This window comes from Bubalus bubalis, chromosome 4 (genome assembly GCF_019923935.1).
Source record: "Bubalus bubalis isolate 160015118507 breed Murrah chromosome 4, NDDB_SH_1, whole genome shotgun sequence".
In the NCBI taxonomy this organism is placed as follows: Eukaryota; Metazoa; Chordata; class Mammalia; order Artiodactyla; family Bovidae; genus Bubalus; species Bubalus bubalis.
The window spans coordinates 87,671,032-87,691,968 of NC_059160.1; the positions used below are offsets into that span (position 1 = coordinate 87,671,032).

The 20,937-nt window shown below is 36.1% G+C and overlaps 1 protein-coding gene across 3 annotated transcripts in view; it reads right to left on the bottom strand.

Moving 5' to 3' along the window:
• Positions 1–285: 285 nt before the first annotated feature.
• Positions 286–20,937, bottom strand: part of RPAP3 (RNA polymerase II associated protein 3) — a 36,139-nt gene continuing 15,487 nt past the window's right edge. For all 3 annotated transcript variants that reach the window (XM_025284044.3, XM_044941672.2, XM_044941673.2), the window contains exons 9-17: positions 19,602–19,729; positions 13,069–13,190; positions 11,661–11,731; positions 11,440–11,541; positions 6,302–6,540; positions 4,878–5,064; positions 3,676–3,773; positions 3,116–3,216; positions 286–594 (exon numbers count right to left, since the gene is read on the bottom strand). In XM_025284044.3, the coding sequence (XP_025139829.3) occupies positions 509–594; positions 3,116–3,216; positions 3,676–3,773; positions 4,878–5,064; positions 6,302–6,540; positions 11,440–11,541; positions 11,661–11,731; positions 13,069–13,190; positions 19,602–19,729 (1,134 nt within the window). In that variant the 3' untranslated portion in view covers positions 286–508. The remainder of the gene's footprint in view (positions 595–3,115; positions 3,217–3,675; positions 3,774–4,877; positions 5,065–6,301; positions 6,541–11,439; positions 11,542–11,660; positions 11,732–13,068; positions 13,191–19,601; positions 19,730–20,937) is intronic.

A 20,937-nucleotide genomic window follows, 5' to 3' on the forward strand; every position in this document is an offset into this window, starting at 1 on the left:
AAAGTCTTCCCTCAAAATAAATACTAAAAATACACATCCTGCAACTAAGCAATTTTATGTTAGTGAACTGGCACAATGATATGAAACCATTTTATAATGAAACAACATGATTATCTACCTAATTCTCTATATATAAATATAATTTTATTATATGCTTATGAAGCAACCTTATCATGTGGTTACAAAAACTCATAAAAATATACAAATAATGTAACATGAGGCACTGAAGAATACATCTAAACATTTAAAGTGACTTACAAAATAAAATACTGATCTTTACAAGTATACCTCATTATTTATATTTTTATTTTCAGAAAAAACTTATAAACAGTTCACTTAAGTATATTTCTCACTAATCACAATTCACTTTACAGTTAATTAGCTTATGTCCAAAAACAGTCCTTCTTTTGTATGATTTAATTTTCTTAAAAAGCAAAACATTTAATTTCAGTAGAAAAAAATTTACATATGAAATTTAAAGAGGCAATAATTTCAGCAAAAATGGAAATCAACCACCATATCTTTTCTTGAGTTCTTCAACAGAGTTATCATTCAATCCTGATTTGTCTATGTGATTGAATAATACACGTGTAACTGAAAAAGAAAAAAATTTCATTTTAATCTCCATTTTTAAAAAGTAAAGCAAAAATTAAAAGGAATAATCAAGTCTGTTAAATACTTTTTACATTTTAAAGCAATCATTAGGGTTATTTGTAAATTCTAATTCAGATATTTAAAGAACCAACCTGAGGACAGAAAATTATACAGCAACCCAATGATGCTTCTTGCCAGAATATTTTGCTTTAGCAATAAACAATTTTCCCTATATCCTTAATGACATGAACTTTGCAGATTAAACATAATTCATTCTGTACTACCTTAAAGATTTTTGCCCCATATAACAAGTATACTTTTATTTACTTAATATTCCAATTAACTGTTTTTCAAACTGAAATCATTTTATTTTAAAATAAAATTTTTTATCACTACTATAAATAGAAAATTAGCAGTAATATCCACAAAAATCATGTTTGATAGGTAAGCTATATATTTTTAAAATATATAATAAAATATATAACAATTAAAAGTTAAAAATAAGATTTCCTTATGAGTCATATAAAATCTTTATTTTTCATACAGGTGAACTGTCCACAGTTAACATTTTGGAAAACACTGCTATAGAGTTCATACTATATCCCTCAACATTAAAACTAGCTAACAGTTGTTACTAATAACAATGATAATAAAAGACAACAATAGCTACTATTTATTGACTATTTAGTTACACGCTAGAAACTACTCTAAATGCTTCCATGTTTAACCTAGCAGAGAGTGGTGATCCAACCAAGACAGTACTGTTGGTAGGCCAGTTTGGAAGACCAACTCACATTCTTTGAGTACACTTCAAGTAACCACATCATAGTGACAAGAAATCCATTCAGTCAAGCACTCATGCTAAGGTTTTTATGTACTAAGCACTATTCTAATACCCTGAGACCTAGAGAACAAGGTAGATAAAAGTTCCTGCTGTCATGGAGCTTTCATTCTATTAGGGATAGAGAAATAATACATACTTAAAATACTGTCCACTACTGTAGTTCTGTCTTATGAAGAAAACAAAGCCAGGTAAGATGACAGACAGTGAGGAGGAAGGGGAGGCGGGCAGTTATTTTGAGCAGGCCTGCGAGGAAAGGTGACTCTGAGGCAGTGCCTATTAGGTGGAAACTGAATGAAATGAAGAAGAGGCAGGGAAGGATAGTCCCGGCTGAGGCAAACAGCAAACACAAAGACCCTGAGGCTACAAGAAGCCTGGCAACTTGGTATATTAAAAAACACAGTCAGTGAGGTAGGCAGAATGACTTTAAACAGTGATAGAAAATGAAGTCAGGATAGTAATAACAAACTAATACCTTCAGGGAATTTCAGGGACGGTTTCTGATTAACTAAAGATTAAGCAGAGAATTCTTTTGGTTTAAGTTTATCTTAACTAGGTCCACTTCCTTAAATACAACATAAAGAGTATTTTCTTTAGTGATTCAGACTCAACGTCACTGCTACAAACATAAAGAAGAGACAGAAAAGGAGCTCAAATGTGTTTAGTCCAGGAGGTGCATTCTAATGATTTTTCTCTTTCTAAAACTAGACTATAGCTTAAAACTCTTAAGTACCATTGACCCTTGAACAACATGAGTTTGAACTGCACAGATCCACTTACAGATGGATATTTTTCAGTAGTAAATACTATAGTACTACATGATCCAGAGTTGACTGAATCTGGATAAAGAATCTCAGATGCTGTGGACTGGATGTAAAATTGTATGTGGATTTTCAACTGCATGGAGGGCTCGTTCCCCTAACTCCCACACTGTTCAAGGGACAACTGTAACTGAAGTGTCTCCATAGTTTGATTTTACTTAAATTAGGGTTCCCCAAAACTGACACTTTATGCCAAAGACTGAGATGTAGAAATAAATAAGGGATATAATTCTTCAAGTTCATCACCTGCCTCTCTTTACCCTCTAACTCTACAATTCAGCCACAATGCACTCCTTTTAATTTTCTGAGTTCAATTTGCCCTCTCCTGCCTCAAAACCTCTACACATCCTCACTCCCTTCATCTGACTCCAGTAGTTTTTTGAGAATTCAGCTTAAATCAAACAAATTCAAAGATATTAGCCAAAAAAAAATGGTTGCGACCACCTACATACCCACATCCCACTGCATGCTCCTATGGCAGGGACCCTGTACATGTTCCACCATGCCAGAAGCTCAACCATTACACTGATACTATATTTTCAAGTAGAAGAGTTCAGACCACCTTGGTTTAAATCCTGGGTCTGGCTTCCTAGCTGTGGAACCTCAATCAAGTTCCTTACCTATATATGCCTCAGTTTCCCCTTTTGTAAGAGCAAAATGATAATCATACCTACACCTCACAATGTTGTTTTCAGACTGAAAAATTTTACCTAATTTAACTATAACTCAATTTAATTAAACTGCAATTAAATTGCACACTGTACATAACTGACATGCAATAAATATTTTCTATCATTTGTTAAATAAAGGAACACACAAGAATAAAGAGTAAAGAAAAAGCTTTTTCTATAGAACTCACTTTTCTTCTCAGATTCTGACATAAACATCACTGCCATATCAAACCTTCTTAGTTCAGAAAGTCTTTGTAAGATTTCAAAGATGAGTGATGGCTTTTCTTTCCTGAAGTCCAAATAAAAAGCAAATGATCAATTAAAAGCAGCTCATTTAGTTCTGCTTACTAAAATAATATTTCTAATTATATATAAAGTCTTCATTTATCTTTTGTTCCTGCACACTGTCTATATTTTAAGTGCCCAAATGAAGAGCTTATCAAGTCAACTGAAGAAACTAATATTCTTAAATGTGAGGCATAGAAGAGACATTATTAATCTGCTATAATACTTGTCACTTCTATACTCCACCTGTCTCTAAAAAAATCTGTAAGTCCTTTTTTCTCCTAATCATTTCCCTTTTCATGTTTATACTTGTATTTCTTTACACTACTGCAACAGTAAACTTTACAATATAGCTAATTCTGCAAAATAAAGGGTAGCAGTATGATACCAAAAAGGATGAATTTTCCAAATAACTAAAAGTAGCTGAGCATTACAGTAGGAAAGTATAACTAAATTTACTTACTCAATGTAAAAGTCATGCAGAATTTTAATGATTTGGTTGAATACATCTGGATCTAGATTTTTCTGAAACAACTTGGGATACAAGGATGGTTCAATTTGCTTGGGAAAAACAATAAGGAGTTAGAAAATTATGGCAATATTCCCAATCACAAATTATTTATATAATAATTGCTTAGATCAACATAGTAAAGAATAACTACTATGTATAAGTATTTAATGAATAATAATGGGGAATCACACTGAAATGTAACTATGACAGAAAGTTAGAGGGACTGTAAGATACTCACTCTGCTCAATTCACAGAAAAATCTCATGGAGAGACGTATATCACCCAAGAGAAATAGGAAACAAGAGAGCTCAAGGAGCAATAAAAACAGAGTTTAAAAAACAGATCTACATGAGATAATATATTTTGAAATATTACATACCACACAATTATAAGAAATTATTACAGTAATTACACTTGAAAAAGTGCTAAAAAAATCCATTATTTGGTGAATTTCATATGATTTGACTCTTTTCCTTGAGCAAATAAAAGTTCATTTTCAGGAGAATGATTACCTAAATATTGTAAGCATAGTTTGGCACACAGAAGGCACTCACTGTATTTTAGTTTCTTTCCTCATCTTAAAGAATGGAGAATTAAGTTTAAGTCCTGATGTATGAAATTAGATTGTTTCTGTTACAAAACAGAATTTAACACAGAACCTATTTCCAAAGGTTCCCTGGTTGCAAATACTTAAAATGGCCTGATCAGGATGATGTATGTGCCTGATCAGGATGATGTATTTATTAGGCAAGGGGTAAGAGCATTTTCAACAATCACACCGTGAAAGAGACGTGAAAGTGAAAGTCACTCAGAATGCTGGAGTGGGTAGCCTTTCCCTTCTCCAGGGGATCTTCCCAACCCAGGGATCGAACCAAGGTCTCCCACATTGCAGGCAGATTCTTTACCAGCTGAGCCACCAAGGAAGCCCAAGAATACTGGAGTGGGTAGCCTATCCCTTCTCCAACGGATCTTCCCGACCCAGGAATCAAACCGGGGTTTCCTGCAATGCAGGCAGATTCTTTACCAACTGAGCTATCAGGGAAGCGCAGAATCATACTGTTCACAAAGCAAATACAACCCTATTATTATACGGCGACAAAAGAAGTTCTTTGACCTCTAACTTACAAAAGAACTACTAGCTTCCTACCTCTTACCTTCAAGTACTGATACAACATATCTGGAAAACTTTTCAGTTGTCTGAAATCAGATTCAAGCTGAAATGAGTTTGCAGGAACTGGAGGAAGAACAGTCCTGATAAACTGAGCAGGTGCTTTGTCTACCTCTGTAGGAATTTTCTCACTGAAAGACTGACATACATCCTTTTTCAAATTGACATGAGAGCTGAAATATTTCAGAGGCATCAAATAATCAGAAAAGAAACACAGTCAAAGTTTATATACAGAAACATCAATAGAGATTCTAAAATTTCTGACTTTATTAATAGTGTGTTATCTATTTATATTCTACCAGTAGTAAATTCTTTCAGCTGATAATATATGTATAATTTTGGCAAGACATTATACTTCTACAAACTTTCGTGCGCTGACTATGTACTGCCTATTCTCTTTAGCTGGGCTAACAGCCTTGCCACCTTTTGACAAACTATTTCCATACACTGCATTAGTAGTAACAGTGTTAGTGCTCAGTTGTGTCTGACTCTTTGCAAACCCATGGACTGTATTCCACCAGGCTCCTCTGGTCATGGAATTCTCCAGACAAGAAGACTGGAGTGAGTTGCCATTCCCTTCTCCAGGGGATCTTCCCAACCCAGGGATCGAACCTGGGTCTCCCACATTGCAGGTAGATTCTTTTCCGTCTGAGCCACCAGGGAAACTCATACTGCATTATTATATCACATATACTCACAACTCAACCTTTCACTCTGAACTATCTGAATTATCACAGTTTAAAGAAAGATTTCAAAAAGAAAGAAATGCTTCCTCCTTTAAAAAAAAGTCTGCCTACTTACAAGTTTTCCTACAATCTATACTATCACTCTAAATAGAACTACTAGAATTCAAAGTTTAAAAAAAAGTTTTTAATAGGACTGTTGAGTAGCAACGCAAGAATATATAATAAAATTTTAATACCCCAAAGTAAACTATTAATCTATGTCTTTTATATTCTCATGATTAAAAAAATACATGACTTTTTAAAAAATTCTGAACAAAATTTAAAGAGCCTAAAAATAATCATAAATATCAAAGGCTAGAATAATGACAATGCCTAAATTCTACATTGTTTATGAAGCTTCCCTTCAAAAAATTAAAAATTTTTGCTGAATTACCAAGTGAAACATATTTACTTAAGTTCTAGAAAAGAAAATAGATGAAATCAATTTGTTCAAGGTACTGTTATTATTTCTAAATTCCTCACTATGGTAAAGGAATAATGATAATTCGTTCAGCAAAACCTCTCTTACATTTAAGTAAAAAGAATAAAAAAGAACAGAATCTAAAGTTGGATAGTTCAAAAGGTTATGAGGAAGAATACAACCAGAAGTCTTATCAGTACTGTCAATTTTCCAGGGGAATTATTACCATTCAGATGATTATCAAATAAGAGTATTTCTACTCACTGAAGAGCTGAAGTATCACTGATTTCTTCTATTTTCAATACTTTGGCTTTTGGGACACCACTTGTGGGCAAAAGATCATCTTGGCTCGAGTTCTTACTTGTCGTGCCTGTGGTCGCTGTTACACTTGCCAGGGTAACAGGATTACACTCTGGAGTAGCCAGGGTAGCAGTGCTATCTGACACATCAACAGTCTGTATCAAATTACCAGTTTCTTCAATAATAACCTTCTTGAGTGGCTTCTAAAACAATAAAATCAATTCTTTACATCAATAAACAAAGGTTTCTTATTTTAGGGTCACAAATTAAAAGGTTACAATGTTCTTTCAGCCAATATTCCAGCTGTAAGTAAATTCAATCTGGAGTCATACCCTCTGAGAATGCAAAGAACAAAAAGCATCACGGCACCTACCATATGCATGTCTAAATGGGGGAAAGACGGTGCATGTAGAAATAATTAGAAGGCACTATAAAAGGTGAAGGTACAGGGTGCCCAAAGAACAGAGGAAGGAAGATAAAAATTGACATCAGGGAGCTTCACAGAAAAAGCACACAGGACTGGCGGCGTGATAGGGTACAGCGTGGCCAGTGGGAAGGTGAGGCGTCCACCACGGCTGGTGCAAGGGGAGGAGAGGTGAGACAAAGCCGGAAAGGCTGCTTAAAGACAGCTTACAAAGGGATTTGTGTACCATCTCAAGGAGTCTTGAGTTTATCCCAGAGGCAACAAAACCAAGAAAAAATATGGCCAAATGACATCAGTACTTGTAGGCTAGCTAAGCAGAACAAGGTCAGGCAATAAACAGCATTCTGTATGAAACAGACTAATATTTAAACCTAACTGCATCTTCTTCATATGTAGCAGCAAACAGACTAATATTTAAACCTAACTGCATCTTCTTCATATGTAGCAGCTGGATAAAACCACCCCAGGATTAAAGATTTGTCAAATAATATTCACAAAGTTGGTAAGTCCTTGACCATAATAATGGTTTTTAATTTATTAAAATAAATAGCATTCACTATTTATTTTAATCATAACAGATGTTAAACATTTTCAATTTCTTTCTCAGCTTACATGTAATACTTTAATTTTTAAAAAAAAACTTTCAGTACATTGTTTTCATCCCAACTATACGACTGAATTTTAAATTAAAAAGTTGAAATATAAAAACCTTTTATACTAAACTCAGTGTTAAAACCAGACATTACACTAGCATAACTAAGAAACGACCTAATGGTAACAACTGAGTGTTACGGATGAATACACATAAATAAAGAAGCTATTATAAATTTGTTAACAGAATCCTGTTAGCAGTTCCAGCAGTTCTAAAGGACAGTCATGTTAATCTAAGGCCTCTGCTTTGCTGAGAACTATCAAAACCAGTAAGCTTTCTATCAAAATACTGACCAAGAATGGACGTGTTAATGTTAAAAAATAGTGTTAAAGAACAGACTATAAAAAAATAGACTACAACTACTGAATTATATTGATGCAGTCCCATTTAAAACCAAATCCTGGGGACTTCCCTGGCAGTCCAGTGGTTAAGACTGTGCACTTCCACTGCAGGGGACACAGGTTCAATCCCTGGTCAGGGAACTAACATCCTGCATGTCACACCATGAGGCAAAAAACAAAAAACAAAACCTAAATCCTGTCAATGACAATGTTTAAACTGACCCAAGTTAATGAATTTCCTAACAGATGATCTGTTTAAGGGTAGACCACTGGTTCCTGAGAGCTGCTCAATGTTACTGATGATGGCTGGGAGGGATGAGGGGATAACAGTATACTGGTAAAAGGAGAAAAACATAAAAGATACCACTATAGCTGAAAGATACAAGGAAACATAAAAGCATAAATTCTTTTTATTTTCTGGCCACATCTCACAGCCTGTGGGATCTCAGTGCCCCAACCAGGGACTGAGCCCCTGCAGTTGACAGTGAAAACAGAGTTCTAACCACTGGACCACCAGGGAATTCCCGAATTCATCTCTTTTTCAATTAAGATTTAGAAACATAACATTTTCTTTAGCTTTATGACCATTCTTTAGCTTTATGATCATTTCAAGAAAAAGAAAACAGAAATGAAAATAAACAGAAAGAGAAGAAAGACCAAGTAGAAAGGTGAAATTTTCATATGGGAAAACAGGAAAATGAAAATAAAATAATAGAAAATAAATTAGTGGAAACTAACTCATTTCCTATCTAGGAACTCCAGGCCCAGCAGGTCTAGATTACTGCTCACCTACAGTCTCTCTAGAGAAGACATGCCAAAAGTAGTCAAACCTGCAGCTCTTAAGCACAGAACTCCGTGGTTGAGCCTCTCGCTTGAATAAAGTAACCCCTTTCCTGACCACTGTCCTCAGTGTTCAGGTGGCCTCACACAAAGGCCACACAAAGGACTGAAAGGAGATTAACATTTCTTTCACCCGAAACTGCCTTAGCATTCCTGGACATCATTTCCTTTGATCTCAACTAACCTATGAGTAATTTTCAACTTAAGCAGAAAAAGTCACATAGGGATCATACCTGCCTAAGATTTTAAAGCTTATGAAGTGGTCTGCCTGCCTAAGTTGCTTCAGTTGTATCTGACTCTGCAACCCTATGAACTATAGCCTGCCAGGCTCCTCTGTCCATGGGATTCTCCAGGCAAGAATACTGGAGTGGGTTGCCATTTCCTTCTCCAAGGGATCTTCCGATCCAGGAATCGAACCTATGTCTCCTGAACTGGCAAGAGGGTTCTTTGGTGGGGTTTTTTTTTTTTACCACTACTGCCACCTAGGAAGCCTTTATCAGGTGGGACTCAAATCAAACCAAAAGCATCATACCAAACTGCCATACTATTTTTAAAATAATGCCCAGATTTTAAAACGGAGACCTATTACAAAAATAAAGAGCAAATTTTCCCCTTCCTACTAAGATAATGATTTTGCTTGTGTTGCATCAGTTACAAAATGGTTAACCCCAGATCTCTCAATTCATGGAGGTATTCTGTTTTGAGATCCAGCCACAAAAGATTAAAATTCATGTTGTATTTTCACAATTACTAACATAATTGATTTACAACCTGAGGGAGGACAGAACTCAACAGGTTTATAAAAGCTGTTTAGGATACACTGGCCACAGAACATTCTTCCATACAGATATTTGACTTACCACGTGGCAGTGTTTTTATAATTATGGACAAGCAAACTGTGACAAAGGCTTATTTTTTTAAAACTTTGGAATTAATTTTTGTGACAAAATTTTACAGAGATGTAAAAGTATAAATCACATTGAATTAAACATTTAATCACCTCTACTGTAAAAAATAGAATAATAGGTAATAAATATGATGTGTGACAATAACGTAATATATAAAAGCAACTAGATTTATGCCTGGCACATGAAATATTATCTCAGAAAATTCAAGAATAAAGTCAAAATAAGAACCCAGGAAATGTATTAAAGAATTCCTCTGTTACTTGAAATAAGAACTTGGCGAAACACTTTCTTTGCCTCGCCTTCTTCCTTAATAAAAGGAGGATAAAAATATCTGCCCTAACTTCAATGTAAAATCAGCATTTCTTTCAAAGCATCATCCATGCATTAACAGTTACTTCCAAGGGGCAGGGAGGGAATCATGATCAGTGAAGAACACACAGGGAAGTTTCTGGAGGCTGATATGTTTTCAATTTTTTGACCCAGTTGGTGGTTTCACAGGTGTTCACTTTATCCTTTAAATTTTAATTTGTCCTGGGTACTTTTTTATATGTATTTTATCTTTCATAATTTCCATATATAATACTAAGAAAACATCAGAAATTACCAGTCAAATTTATATGTATATATATAAATTCATATACACATATATATGAATCCCCAGGTGGCGCTAGTGGCAAAGAACCTGCCTGCCAATGCAGGAGACATAAGAGATGCATGTTCAATCCCTGAATCAGGAAGATCCCCTGGAGAAGGAAATGGCAACCCACTCCAGTATTCTTGCCTGGAAAATCCCATGGACAGAGAAGCCTAGCAGGCTACAGTCCATAGGGTCACAAAGAGTCAGACACAACTGAGAGACTAACACACATATATATAATAATACATGCCTTAAATGATTCAATTTTAAAAGTCCAACACAAGGCAAATCACTGAATTTTACCATCTACTCTTTCCGTTCCAATACTGCAGGAAAAACTGGCTTTGTTAGACTTAATAAAAAACAGTATGGTATACTAAAAACAATATACAGCATATATTCTTAAGAATAATTTTGCCTATACAGGTATACCTTAGAGATACTGCAGGTTCAGTTACAAACTATCACATAAAGTGAATATTTCAATATAAAGCAAGTCACCTAAAGCTTTTGGTTTCTCAATGCATAATAAAAGTTATGTTTACACTATACCATACTCTTTTAAGTGTGAAATAGCACCATGTCTTTAAAAAACAATGTATATAACTTAAAATTTTTTTATTGTAAAAAATCTTAGCCTTCATCCTCAAAGTCTTTTCATAATAGTAACAAAGATCACTGATCACAGAGCACAATAACAAATACGATATTAACAAAAAAGTTTGAAATATTGAGAGAATTACCAAAATGTGACACAAAGACAGAAAGGAAAGAAAATACTATTAGGAAAATGGTGCCAACAGACTTGCACAGCAAAAGGTTGCCACAAATCTTCAATCTGTAAAAAGTGCAGTATCCGCAAAGTGCAATAAAATGAGGTATGCCTGTACTAGATTTTTGCCTAAGTGTTCATTTTAGATCTAACCCCACAGAAACTGCAAGACTATACTGTAATAAAATCCCAATCTCAAATAAGAACAGTAAAAGAAATAAAAGCCGTTTAATTACAAAATGCACAACTGCTTCAAATTCCTTTTTAATCAGAAAATATGAAGAAATATTTAGTGTTAAATTAAAGGACACTTTAAAAAGTTATGCCAGAACTTAAAACAGTTCCATTTTCTCCAATTTTCTTATGCCAATATTCCTAAGAAGTATTTTTTTAAGATTCTAAAACTGGTTCTAGGAAAAGATCTCAACATATCTTTTAAGAGACCTACTAATTCAACAGCTTGTTTCAACTAAATTTATTATACCAGTGATATTTAAATAGCAAGGAGAAAAACTGAGGTTTACTTACAGTTGACCCAAGATGAGGCGGATTATCAATGGGTTTTATCACATTTTGCCTTTGAGTAGAATCAAGAAAGACATCATCCCAGTGTCCTTTCTCAATTAATTCCTTAAAAATAAATTTGTAATTATGACTATCAAAATATTCTCAAGTTAATCACACAACAAATAAAGGTATTTATGCTTCAGAAGATAGGACAATATTTTGGTGGAAAGAAGAACACTTACTTTTTTAATTTTGGAAAGTTCGGTTACTGCCTGTTTATTTCCAGGCTCCAAAAGTAAAACAGTTTCAAAATCTAAAACAAATTTTTAAGAAACATAATAAATTACTGCAAATACCTTATGGAGTTCAAGAAATCATATATTTAGTTAATAACCCCATACCTGTATCTCAAGAAGCTTTACTCGGGATGCTAGGAAACTGGTGAGCAATAATAAGAACTAACGCTTATTGAGTGCTTTTCTCTTTGCTTTATATCAATTCTCAGGTAGGCTTCACTACAATTTCACTTCATAGTGACAGAACCGAGGCCTGAGGGCTAGAGGTCATCTGCTTATCAAAGCTCACACTGATAACAAATGATGGGGTAACTCACCAAATGTAAGAGAGAATCTAAGAGAATTCCAGATCATGGAATATTATTCAGACTTAAAAAGGAATCCAATTCTGATATATGCTACAATATGGATGAGTCTTGGAGACACACTAAGTGAAGTAAGCCAGATATAAAAGGATAACTATTTTATGATTCTTTACTCATATGAGGTACCTGGAACAGTCAAATTCAGAAAATAGAATGCTGGTTACCAGGAGCTGGAGCAAAGGGGCAATAGAGAATTACCGTCAAATGACAGAGTATTCAAAATGGAATGATGAAAATGTTCTGGAGATGTACAATGGTGATGTTTGCACAAAAGGTGAATGTACTCAATGCATTGAATTGTACACTTAAAAATGGCTTAAACAGTAAATTCTATGTTATGTATATTTTACCATAATAAAAAAAAATGCATGGGCTACAGCTGAAGCCAGACTTTAAAGGGCCAGATTTAAATGAACATGTCACAAAACAAAGGCTGAAAATCAACTATGTAACTACTGATGCATCAAGAAGTTAGAAAACTGACAAATTAAGCCAAAAGACCGCTGAAGGAAGGAAATAAACAGCAGAAATAAAGAAAACAGAAAATATACACGAGAGAAATAAGCTGGTTCTTCAAAATGACTAAGAATAAATACTAAAAAGACAGATTGTGAAAAAAAATAATCATCAGCAAGTAAGGAAAAAAGGAAGACATCATTACAGATCTCAAATTATCCTCTATCTCCTGATTGTTGACTCCCTTTCTTTTCATTCTTGCCTTTTTCCTGCTTTTTTCCTTCTCACCTATAATTCAAATTTTTCATTAATTTTGATTGACAATTGGCCAGACTGTACTGCTATTAGAAGATAACCAGGCCCACTATAGAAGCTGAATTTCTCCAAACTTGCAAACCTAAACCGTGAAAGAAAATGTACTTCTCCAAGTTCCGTGTCCTCAAACTGTGGAAAGGCTACGAAAATGTCTGCTACTATAACTTGAGAGTGTCAACAGGGAGAGTGAGAGCCAGTTGTTATAAAAACAGTCTTACCTTGTTTGGCCTCACTTAGCTTTCCCAAAAATGTTCTTGCAGTTCCTCTTCTGGCAAAAGCTTTAGAATACGAGCCATCTAACAAGACAGCTTGTGTGCAGTCTTTTTCAGCCTCTTCATACCTATTAAACATGATATAAATACTGAGGAAAATGTAGCTTATAGAAAACTTCATGTAAACTGAGTTTCTAATATAAAAAATATACGTATAGTTTCAATTACCAATTCCCAAATCTCTGTTTAAGGGAAAAGACTAATTTCTAAATTTTTTATTCTCACCAAATTTTGGAATCCTCTGCTTGAGGAGGGAGAAGGTAACAGATTAAGTGAAGTCAGAAATTAGTCTGGTGGAAGGATGGAATTAATGATGGAATATGAATAAAGCAGACAAAACACCACAGCAAACCTCCCCTCCAACTCTCAACATGTACAGTTACTACATTAACAGTAACTGGCATCAAATCTCCAAACTTCATTAAGATTTACCCATAGTACACATCACCTAAGGAAAACAACACTCTCATACTTCGAATTCATTGTGTATGTGAAAGAATATCATCTAATACTTTTCATAAATTCTACTCAGCCATGCAATCAGCAATCAATTCAGTCTGACTAGGTACTGCTTCATAACAAAAAAGAAAAGCTAAAAAAAATAAAATAAAAATCTTGATATCCTCATATATTAAAATGACATTAATGAATTGTTATGAATTTACTTGGCAAAATAATAGTATTGTGATTATGTATGAAGCATCCTTAAAAGATGAAATATCATGTCCAGGATTTGCTTTATAATTACTCAGGTGGGAAAAAAGTGGAACTAAACATGACAAAAAAGGTATGGCCTGTGAAAACTAGATGATTTGGTACAGAGTTTTCTATGAAAAGTTTCATAATAAAATTTTTTTTAAAAAAAGAATCTTCTGTGATCACATTCTTCCCAAGACCTAAATGAATGCCATCCTATCTTCAAAATAAGACCTAATATGAACAAGATTAAACACCTCTGAACTCTTCTTTTTTTCTGAATTCTTTAATTCACTTCTGAGCAAAAGATTATGTTTGTGTGTGTTCATGTCCATGCCCCAACCAGTTTATTCTCTACATGACTGATTACATCATTTTCCCATTCAAGATACTGCATGGTCTCCACACTTCTTAGGATGAAGTCGTGCTCCTCTGCAGAGCACAAAGTTGGGGGCTTGCTTGGCTCTCCAGCCTTATCTCTGCCAGTGCCCCTGCGTATCAGTCATCATGAACCTCCTGCCCTTTCCAGAAGGTACCATGGCATTTTTGCTTCCTGTGTCTTTGAACCTGCACTGGGACACTAGACCTGTTTCTCCACCTCACTAATCATACCATCCCTTTACATCTTGGTTCCGTTCAAACTCCTGTTTGAAAAGTTGCTCTTTTCCCTGTTCCTCATCTAGTCTACGACAGATAGTACCTGACAGCACTCACTACTTAGTAGAGAAAACTTCAGACATTAACTGTAAATCTAGAAGACACACTAAAGGGAATTTCCTGGTGGTCCAATGGCTAGGACTCAGCATTTTCATTGCTGAGGGTACAGGTTTGAACCCTGGTCAGGGAACTAAGACTGCAAGCTGGGCAGTGCAGCCAAAAAAAATAAAGACATACTAGAAAGATATGCAAGTAAGACTCACATAGGTCTTTTAAATTAAAAAAAAACTCGCTATGATATACTTATGTGGTTATCAACTAAAGCAACAAAACACAATAAATTAGAGTCCTCATAAATGTAGATATAATCTCTCATCTATTAGAAGGTATTATTCTTGGCATTAATCAAACCTAAAAATGTAGGCCTTATAATTTTTTAATCATGTGCAATTCCTGAATAGCAAAATTCAAAATTTCCCTAAGTTAGTAAGAAATGCAATGACTTTTACTCAGTCTAATCAAAACAATACATCTCTAGTGAGTCTTTTAGTTTCAATGAAATTAAATACAAATTAAAATTTTCTTCTATGATAGCTTGTGATCCTTTGAGAGATATTAAAATCTGGACGGGAAAAATACTACATCCTTACTACCATTAACTTTTAAATGACATATAGCTTTCCTTTCAATTACAACTGCAGATAATAAACCACATTAGTAAAAACAGTACCTATGACTTTGTCACCAATAAAAATCACAGATATTTTCATATCACACCACATTTGTCACAGATATCTTTGAGGTAGCACAACTATTTCAGAAATAACGGGGCAGTTTAACCTGATGCTTGTTTGCACGTGATCACAGTACCTGTGTGTAAATGCCCCTATGACACATCTGGCCAACCAGCAGGCGGCTCTGTCCCTACCGGTCACTTAGACACCAAAGACTGAAGCCGTATGTATGGAGTGTGTTGCCATTTCTTCCTCCAGGAGATCTGCCTGACCCAGGGATCAAAGCCACGTCTCCTCTGTCTCCTCGCACTGGCAATTCTTTACCATGAACCACCATTATCACACTGGTAATGTAATCATCCGTGCTGCTTTCTGGGCATTCCCTAGACACACTTACTGGTTGATCAGTATGTAGAAGACGTGTCAATGAACATCCCCAAATTCTAGCGGCTTTATTCAAACTTTCACAATAATATGTCTTTAAAAATTTTTTAACTTTAAAAAAAAAAAAACAAAGAAAAAAAAATTTAAAAAAAAATTTTTTTTAACTTTAACTTGCCTATATTTATTTTAGGTTTGGAAACTTTTGTTCTTTTTAAGGTTTTATTTTGTACTGGGGTATAGCCAATTAACAATGCTACAACAGTTTCAGGTGAACAGCAACAGGACTCAGTCATACATACACACATATCCCTTCTCCCCCAAACCCCGCTCCCATCCAGGCTGGCACTAACGCTGAGGAGAGTTCCATGTGCTGTACAATAGGTCTTTGTTGGTTATCCATTTTAAATATGGTAGTGTGTACATGACCTTCTCAAACTCCCTAACTATTGAGAGGGTAACAGGCAGGAAAGCCAGGGGTCTCCAAACGGAGGAAATAGCCTGCAAGTGTCAGACATTTTTCTCTCTCTTAAGCGGCAGGAGGAAACAAACTAGCGATATTTTTTCCTTCTCTATACAAATTTAAAAGGAGGTTTCTCTTAAAATACTGTGTTGCCATAATGACACCTGGTTTTACCTGAAGTTAACTATTCTCAAACCTAGAGATAACCAATGCATTTCTCTTATGGAAATGTCTGTCTTAAGCTATGCTAATGTACTATGCATTTACCCCAAACTGTCTTCAAGTCGGTTCTGCCTCTTGGCTCAGAACCTACTTGACAAACCAGCATGTTATACTCAGATATTGTTCCCCTAATCTATGTAAATGAAACTATTTGTATGGTGATCTGCCCTTCTTCAAGATTCAAGTTAATCACTTTATGGCCCAGGATGAACCATTTGGTGCCAAGATTATCCCAAAATGCATCTTATGGGTGAGGGGCCTGGTGCCATTCTGAATTTTAAGACATTCCTTTCTTTCATTAACAGACTGCTAGTGACTATATAACATCCAGCTGAAGACTAGCAGGGGGGTACTCTTTCTGCCCCCTTCTGATGCCTATGTCAGAAGCTTTCTCTATCTCCTTTATATTTTAATAAAACTTTATTACACAAAAGCTCTGAGCGATCAAGCCTCGTCTCTGGCCCCAGATTGAATTCTTCTCCTCTGGGGGCCGGGGCCAATTTGCGTGATTCAACAACAACCTTTCACTATCCCCTCCCCCTGGCAACAATAGATTCGTTTTCTAAATCTGTAAGTCTCTCTGTTTTGTAAGGTCATTTGTATCATTTCTTTTTAGATTCCACATATAAGGGATGTTATTATTATATTTCTCCTTCTGTGTCTGACTTACTTCACTCAGTATGACCCTCTCTATAACTTGCCTGTATTTTAAATGCAGTTTCTCATTTTGTATTGTGTTTAATTTCTTTTTAATCATTTTATTTATTTATTTATTTATTTATTTATATCTGTGCTGAGTCGCCATTGCTGTGTGGCTTTTCTCTAGTTGCGGTGAACGGAGGTTACTCTTTAGTTGCAGTGAGCTGGCTTCTCATTGCGGTGGCTTCTCTTGTTGCTGAGCACAGGTTCTAGGGAGCAAATGGGCTTCAGCAGTTGTGGCTCCCAGGCTCGAGAGCACAGGCTCAATAGTTGTGGCACACAGGCCTAGTTGCTCTGCAGCATGTGGCATCTTTTCGGATCAAGGAGTGAACCTGTGTCTCCTGCATTGGCAGGCGGATTCTTTACTACTGAGCCACCAGGGAAGCCTCTATAGCGTGTTAATCTTTAAAAGTATACATACCATTATATCACAAATTTTGATGAAGCACAAGCTGGAATCAAGATTGCAGGGAGAAGTATCAATAACCTCAGATATGCAGATGACACTACTCTTATGGCAGAAAGCCATGAGGAACTAAAGAGCCTCTTGATGAAGGTGAAATAGGAGAATGAAAAGGCTGGCTTAAAGCTCAACATTCAAAAAACAAAGATCATGGCATCCGGTTCCATCATGTCATGGCAAATAGATGGGGGAGCAATGGAAACAGTGACAGACTTATTTTCTTGGGCTCCAAAATCACTGCAGATGGTGACTGCAGCCATGAAATTAAAAGACACTTGCTCCTTGGAAGAATAGCTATGACCAACCTAGACAGCATAATAAAAAGCTAAGACATTACTTTGCCAACAAAGGTCCGTCTAGTCAAAGCTATCTTTTTTCCAGTAGTCATGTATGGATGTAAGAGTTGGGTCCAACTCTCACATAAACAGGGCTGAACCCTGAAGAATTGATGCTTCTGAACTGTGGTACTGGAGAACACTCTTCAGAGTCCCTTGGACTGCAAGGAGATCAAACCAGTCAATCTTAAAGGAAATTGGTGGTGGTTTAGTCGCTAAGTTGTGTCCGACTCTTGTGACCCCATGGACTGTAGCCTGTCAGGCTCCTCTATCCACGGGATTCTCCAGGCAAGAATTCTGGAGTGGGTTGCCATTTCCTTTTCCAGGGAATCTTCTCGACCCAGGAATCGAACCCTGCTCTCCTGCATTGCAGGTAGACTCTTTACTGACTGAGCTATGAGGGAAGCTCTTAAAGGAAATTAGTCCTGAATATTCATTGAAAGAACTGATGCTGAAGCTGAAGCTCTAATACTCTGGCCACCTCATGCAAAGAACTGACTCAGTGGAAAAGACCCGATGCTAGGAAAGACTGAAGGCAGGAGAAGGGACGACAGAGGATAAAATGGTTGAATGGCATCACCAACTCAATGGACATGAGTCTGAGCAAGCTCTGGGAGTTGGTGAAGCCTGGCGTGCTATAGTCCATGGGGTGGCAAAGAGTCGGACATGACTGAGTGACTGAACTAGCGTCACAAATCTTAATATTTTTAAAACTCTATTTCAATATAGTTGGTTTCCTTTGTAATCCTAAATGTATAACTACACACTTAAATATTATCTTGAGAAAAGTGTACCATGCAGCCAAAGCGATCTGTGGCACCAAAAAGTTTAGAATCTCTACTTGTAATATTTATAGGAATTTTTAATTCTATAACTAGGGTGTAGTATTGGAGAAGGCATGGCACCCCACTCCAGTACTCTTGCCTGGAAAATCCCATGGGTGGAGGAGCCTGGTAGGCTGCAGTCCATGGGGTCGCGAAGAGTTGGACACGACTGAGCGACTTCCCTTTCACTTTTTTCTTTCATGCATTGGAGAAGGAAATGGCAACCCACTCCGGTGTTCTTGCCTGGAGAATCCCAGGGACAGGGGAGCCTGGTGAGCTTCCGTCTATGGGGTCGCACAGAGTCGGACACGACTGAGGTGACTTAGCAGCAGCAGCAGTGTGCAGTATTACAACAAAGACATAGTTTCTATCATCAGATATAGTATTCTGCTGATTGTCCAACATGGAGCCCTTGAGTGCATCCAGAAATATGTGGTTAGTATCACAGGACCAAGTTTTAGTTCTGTATGTAATCAATCAGCAGTTTCAACGACAGCACTTCTCTTTTGTTATATATGCATATGCTTCCAGATAAGATTCTGCCCAAAGGGTTCTGAGATTAAAAATAATTTTTAAATCACTAATTCAGAATAGCATAAAGCAATTAAAGAAGTGTTAAACTGTGTAACGCCAGACCAAAACTGAGTAAGTACTTTAGAGCTAGTGGCTCAGTGGTAAAGAATCCGTCTGCTAAATATAAGAGATGCAGGTTCGATCCCTGGGTCAGAAAGTTCCCTGGAGAAGAAATGGCAACTCACTCTAGGATTCTTGCCTGGAAAATCCTGTGGACAGAGGAGCCTGGCGAGCTACAGTCCATGGGGTCACAAAGAGTCAGACACGACGAAGCAACTAAACAACAACATTTATTGAATATGTACTATGACACACACACCCTCTCTCATTTAATGCTTAAGAGTGAGTTAAATTTAATTATTTACATAATATACCATTTTACAGTAAATTTCATTTTCATCCTGCAAAGAATTAAAGGTAACCAATACTTACTTCTGAATCTTCAGATAGGCCATTGCTCTGTTAGCTGGAAGAAGGGCATTAGCGCCATCTGCTGCTATCCCTCGAGTATAGCATTCGATTGCTCTTTCATATTTCCCCTCTTTGAAAAATGCATTTCCCTATCATTTCAGAAAGAAGTATGGAGAAGAATTAAAAAAAAAAATTAGTTGAATTCAAATTTTTAGCAACACTGCTAGTATACCAATCATTATTATATCTGTAATTAAACCTTTTTAATTGCTAAAAACCCATGAGATGTTTTACAATCTGTTAGTTTGGGTTGTTTTTTATAATGGTGTTCTTCTCTTTTCAGTACCAAAAAAAAAAGTATGCTACTATATATTATCTTGCAGCACTAACCATTATTTTACTAATTAAAGATTAGATGAAGTTTAAATGAAAAACACATTTTAATAAATACAGGACCAAATACTGTACTCTTTAATTATATCAGAATCTGTGCAGGGAATTCCCTGTGGTCCAGTTGTTAGGACTCCACACTCTCACTGCTGAGGGCACTGGTTTGATCCCTGGTTGAGGAATTAAGATCTCCCAAGCTGCGAGGCACAATCAAAAAAAAATAGAATCTGTACAAAAGAATTTCATAATCCAAATAATTTGTGTGAAAGAACAGAGTACCAGACTGTACAGCTCACTAACATTAATATGCCTAAACAGAGAATAAATCGAATTGTATTGGAAGGTGTACTAGATTTCATTTTATCATTTATTTATAATCAGAGTCAGACATATCACAATCAATAATCATCCCATAAATTTTTATTAGGAATCCTCTGTAGGTCCATGAAAGCCTATAGTATGTTAAATTAAGTCTACAGAAATTTTGATCAGAAATAGTTCATTGTGTGACATTCCTGGCAGTCCAGCAGTTAAGACGCCATACTTTCATTGCTGGGGGCGTGGGTTCAATCCCTGGTCAGGGAATTAAAATTTTATGTGCCCCATGGTGAGGCCAAAAAGGGGGAAAAAAAATAGTTCAGTGTGATTTAATGAGTAAGAATCAGTTTTAATTTATTTCTTTTTTTACTAATTTTATTATTTATTTCTGGCTGTGCTAGGTCTTCATTGCTGTTCGTGGACTTTCTCTAGTTGCAATGAGTGGTGGGCTACTCTTCATTGCAATGGTTGGGCTTCTCACTGCGGTGGCTTCTCTTCTTGAGAAGCATGGGCTCTAGAACACACAGGCTTTAGTAGCTGAGGTTCCCGGGCTCTAGAGCACAGGCTCAGTCGTTGTGGTACTGGGCTTAGTTGCCACATGGCATGTGGGATCTTCTCAGACTAGGGATCGAATGCATGTCTCCTATAC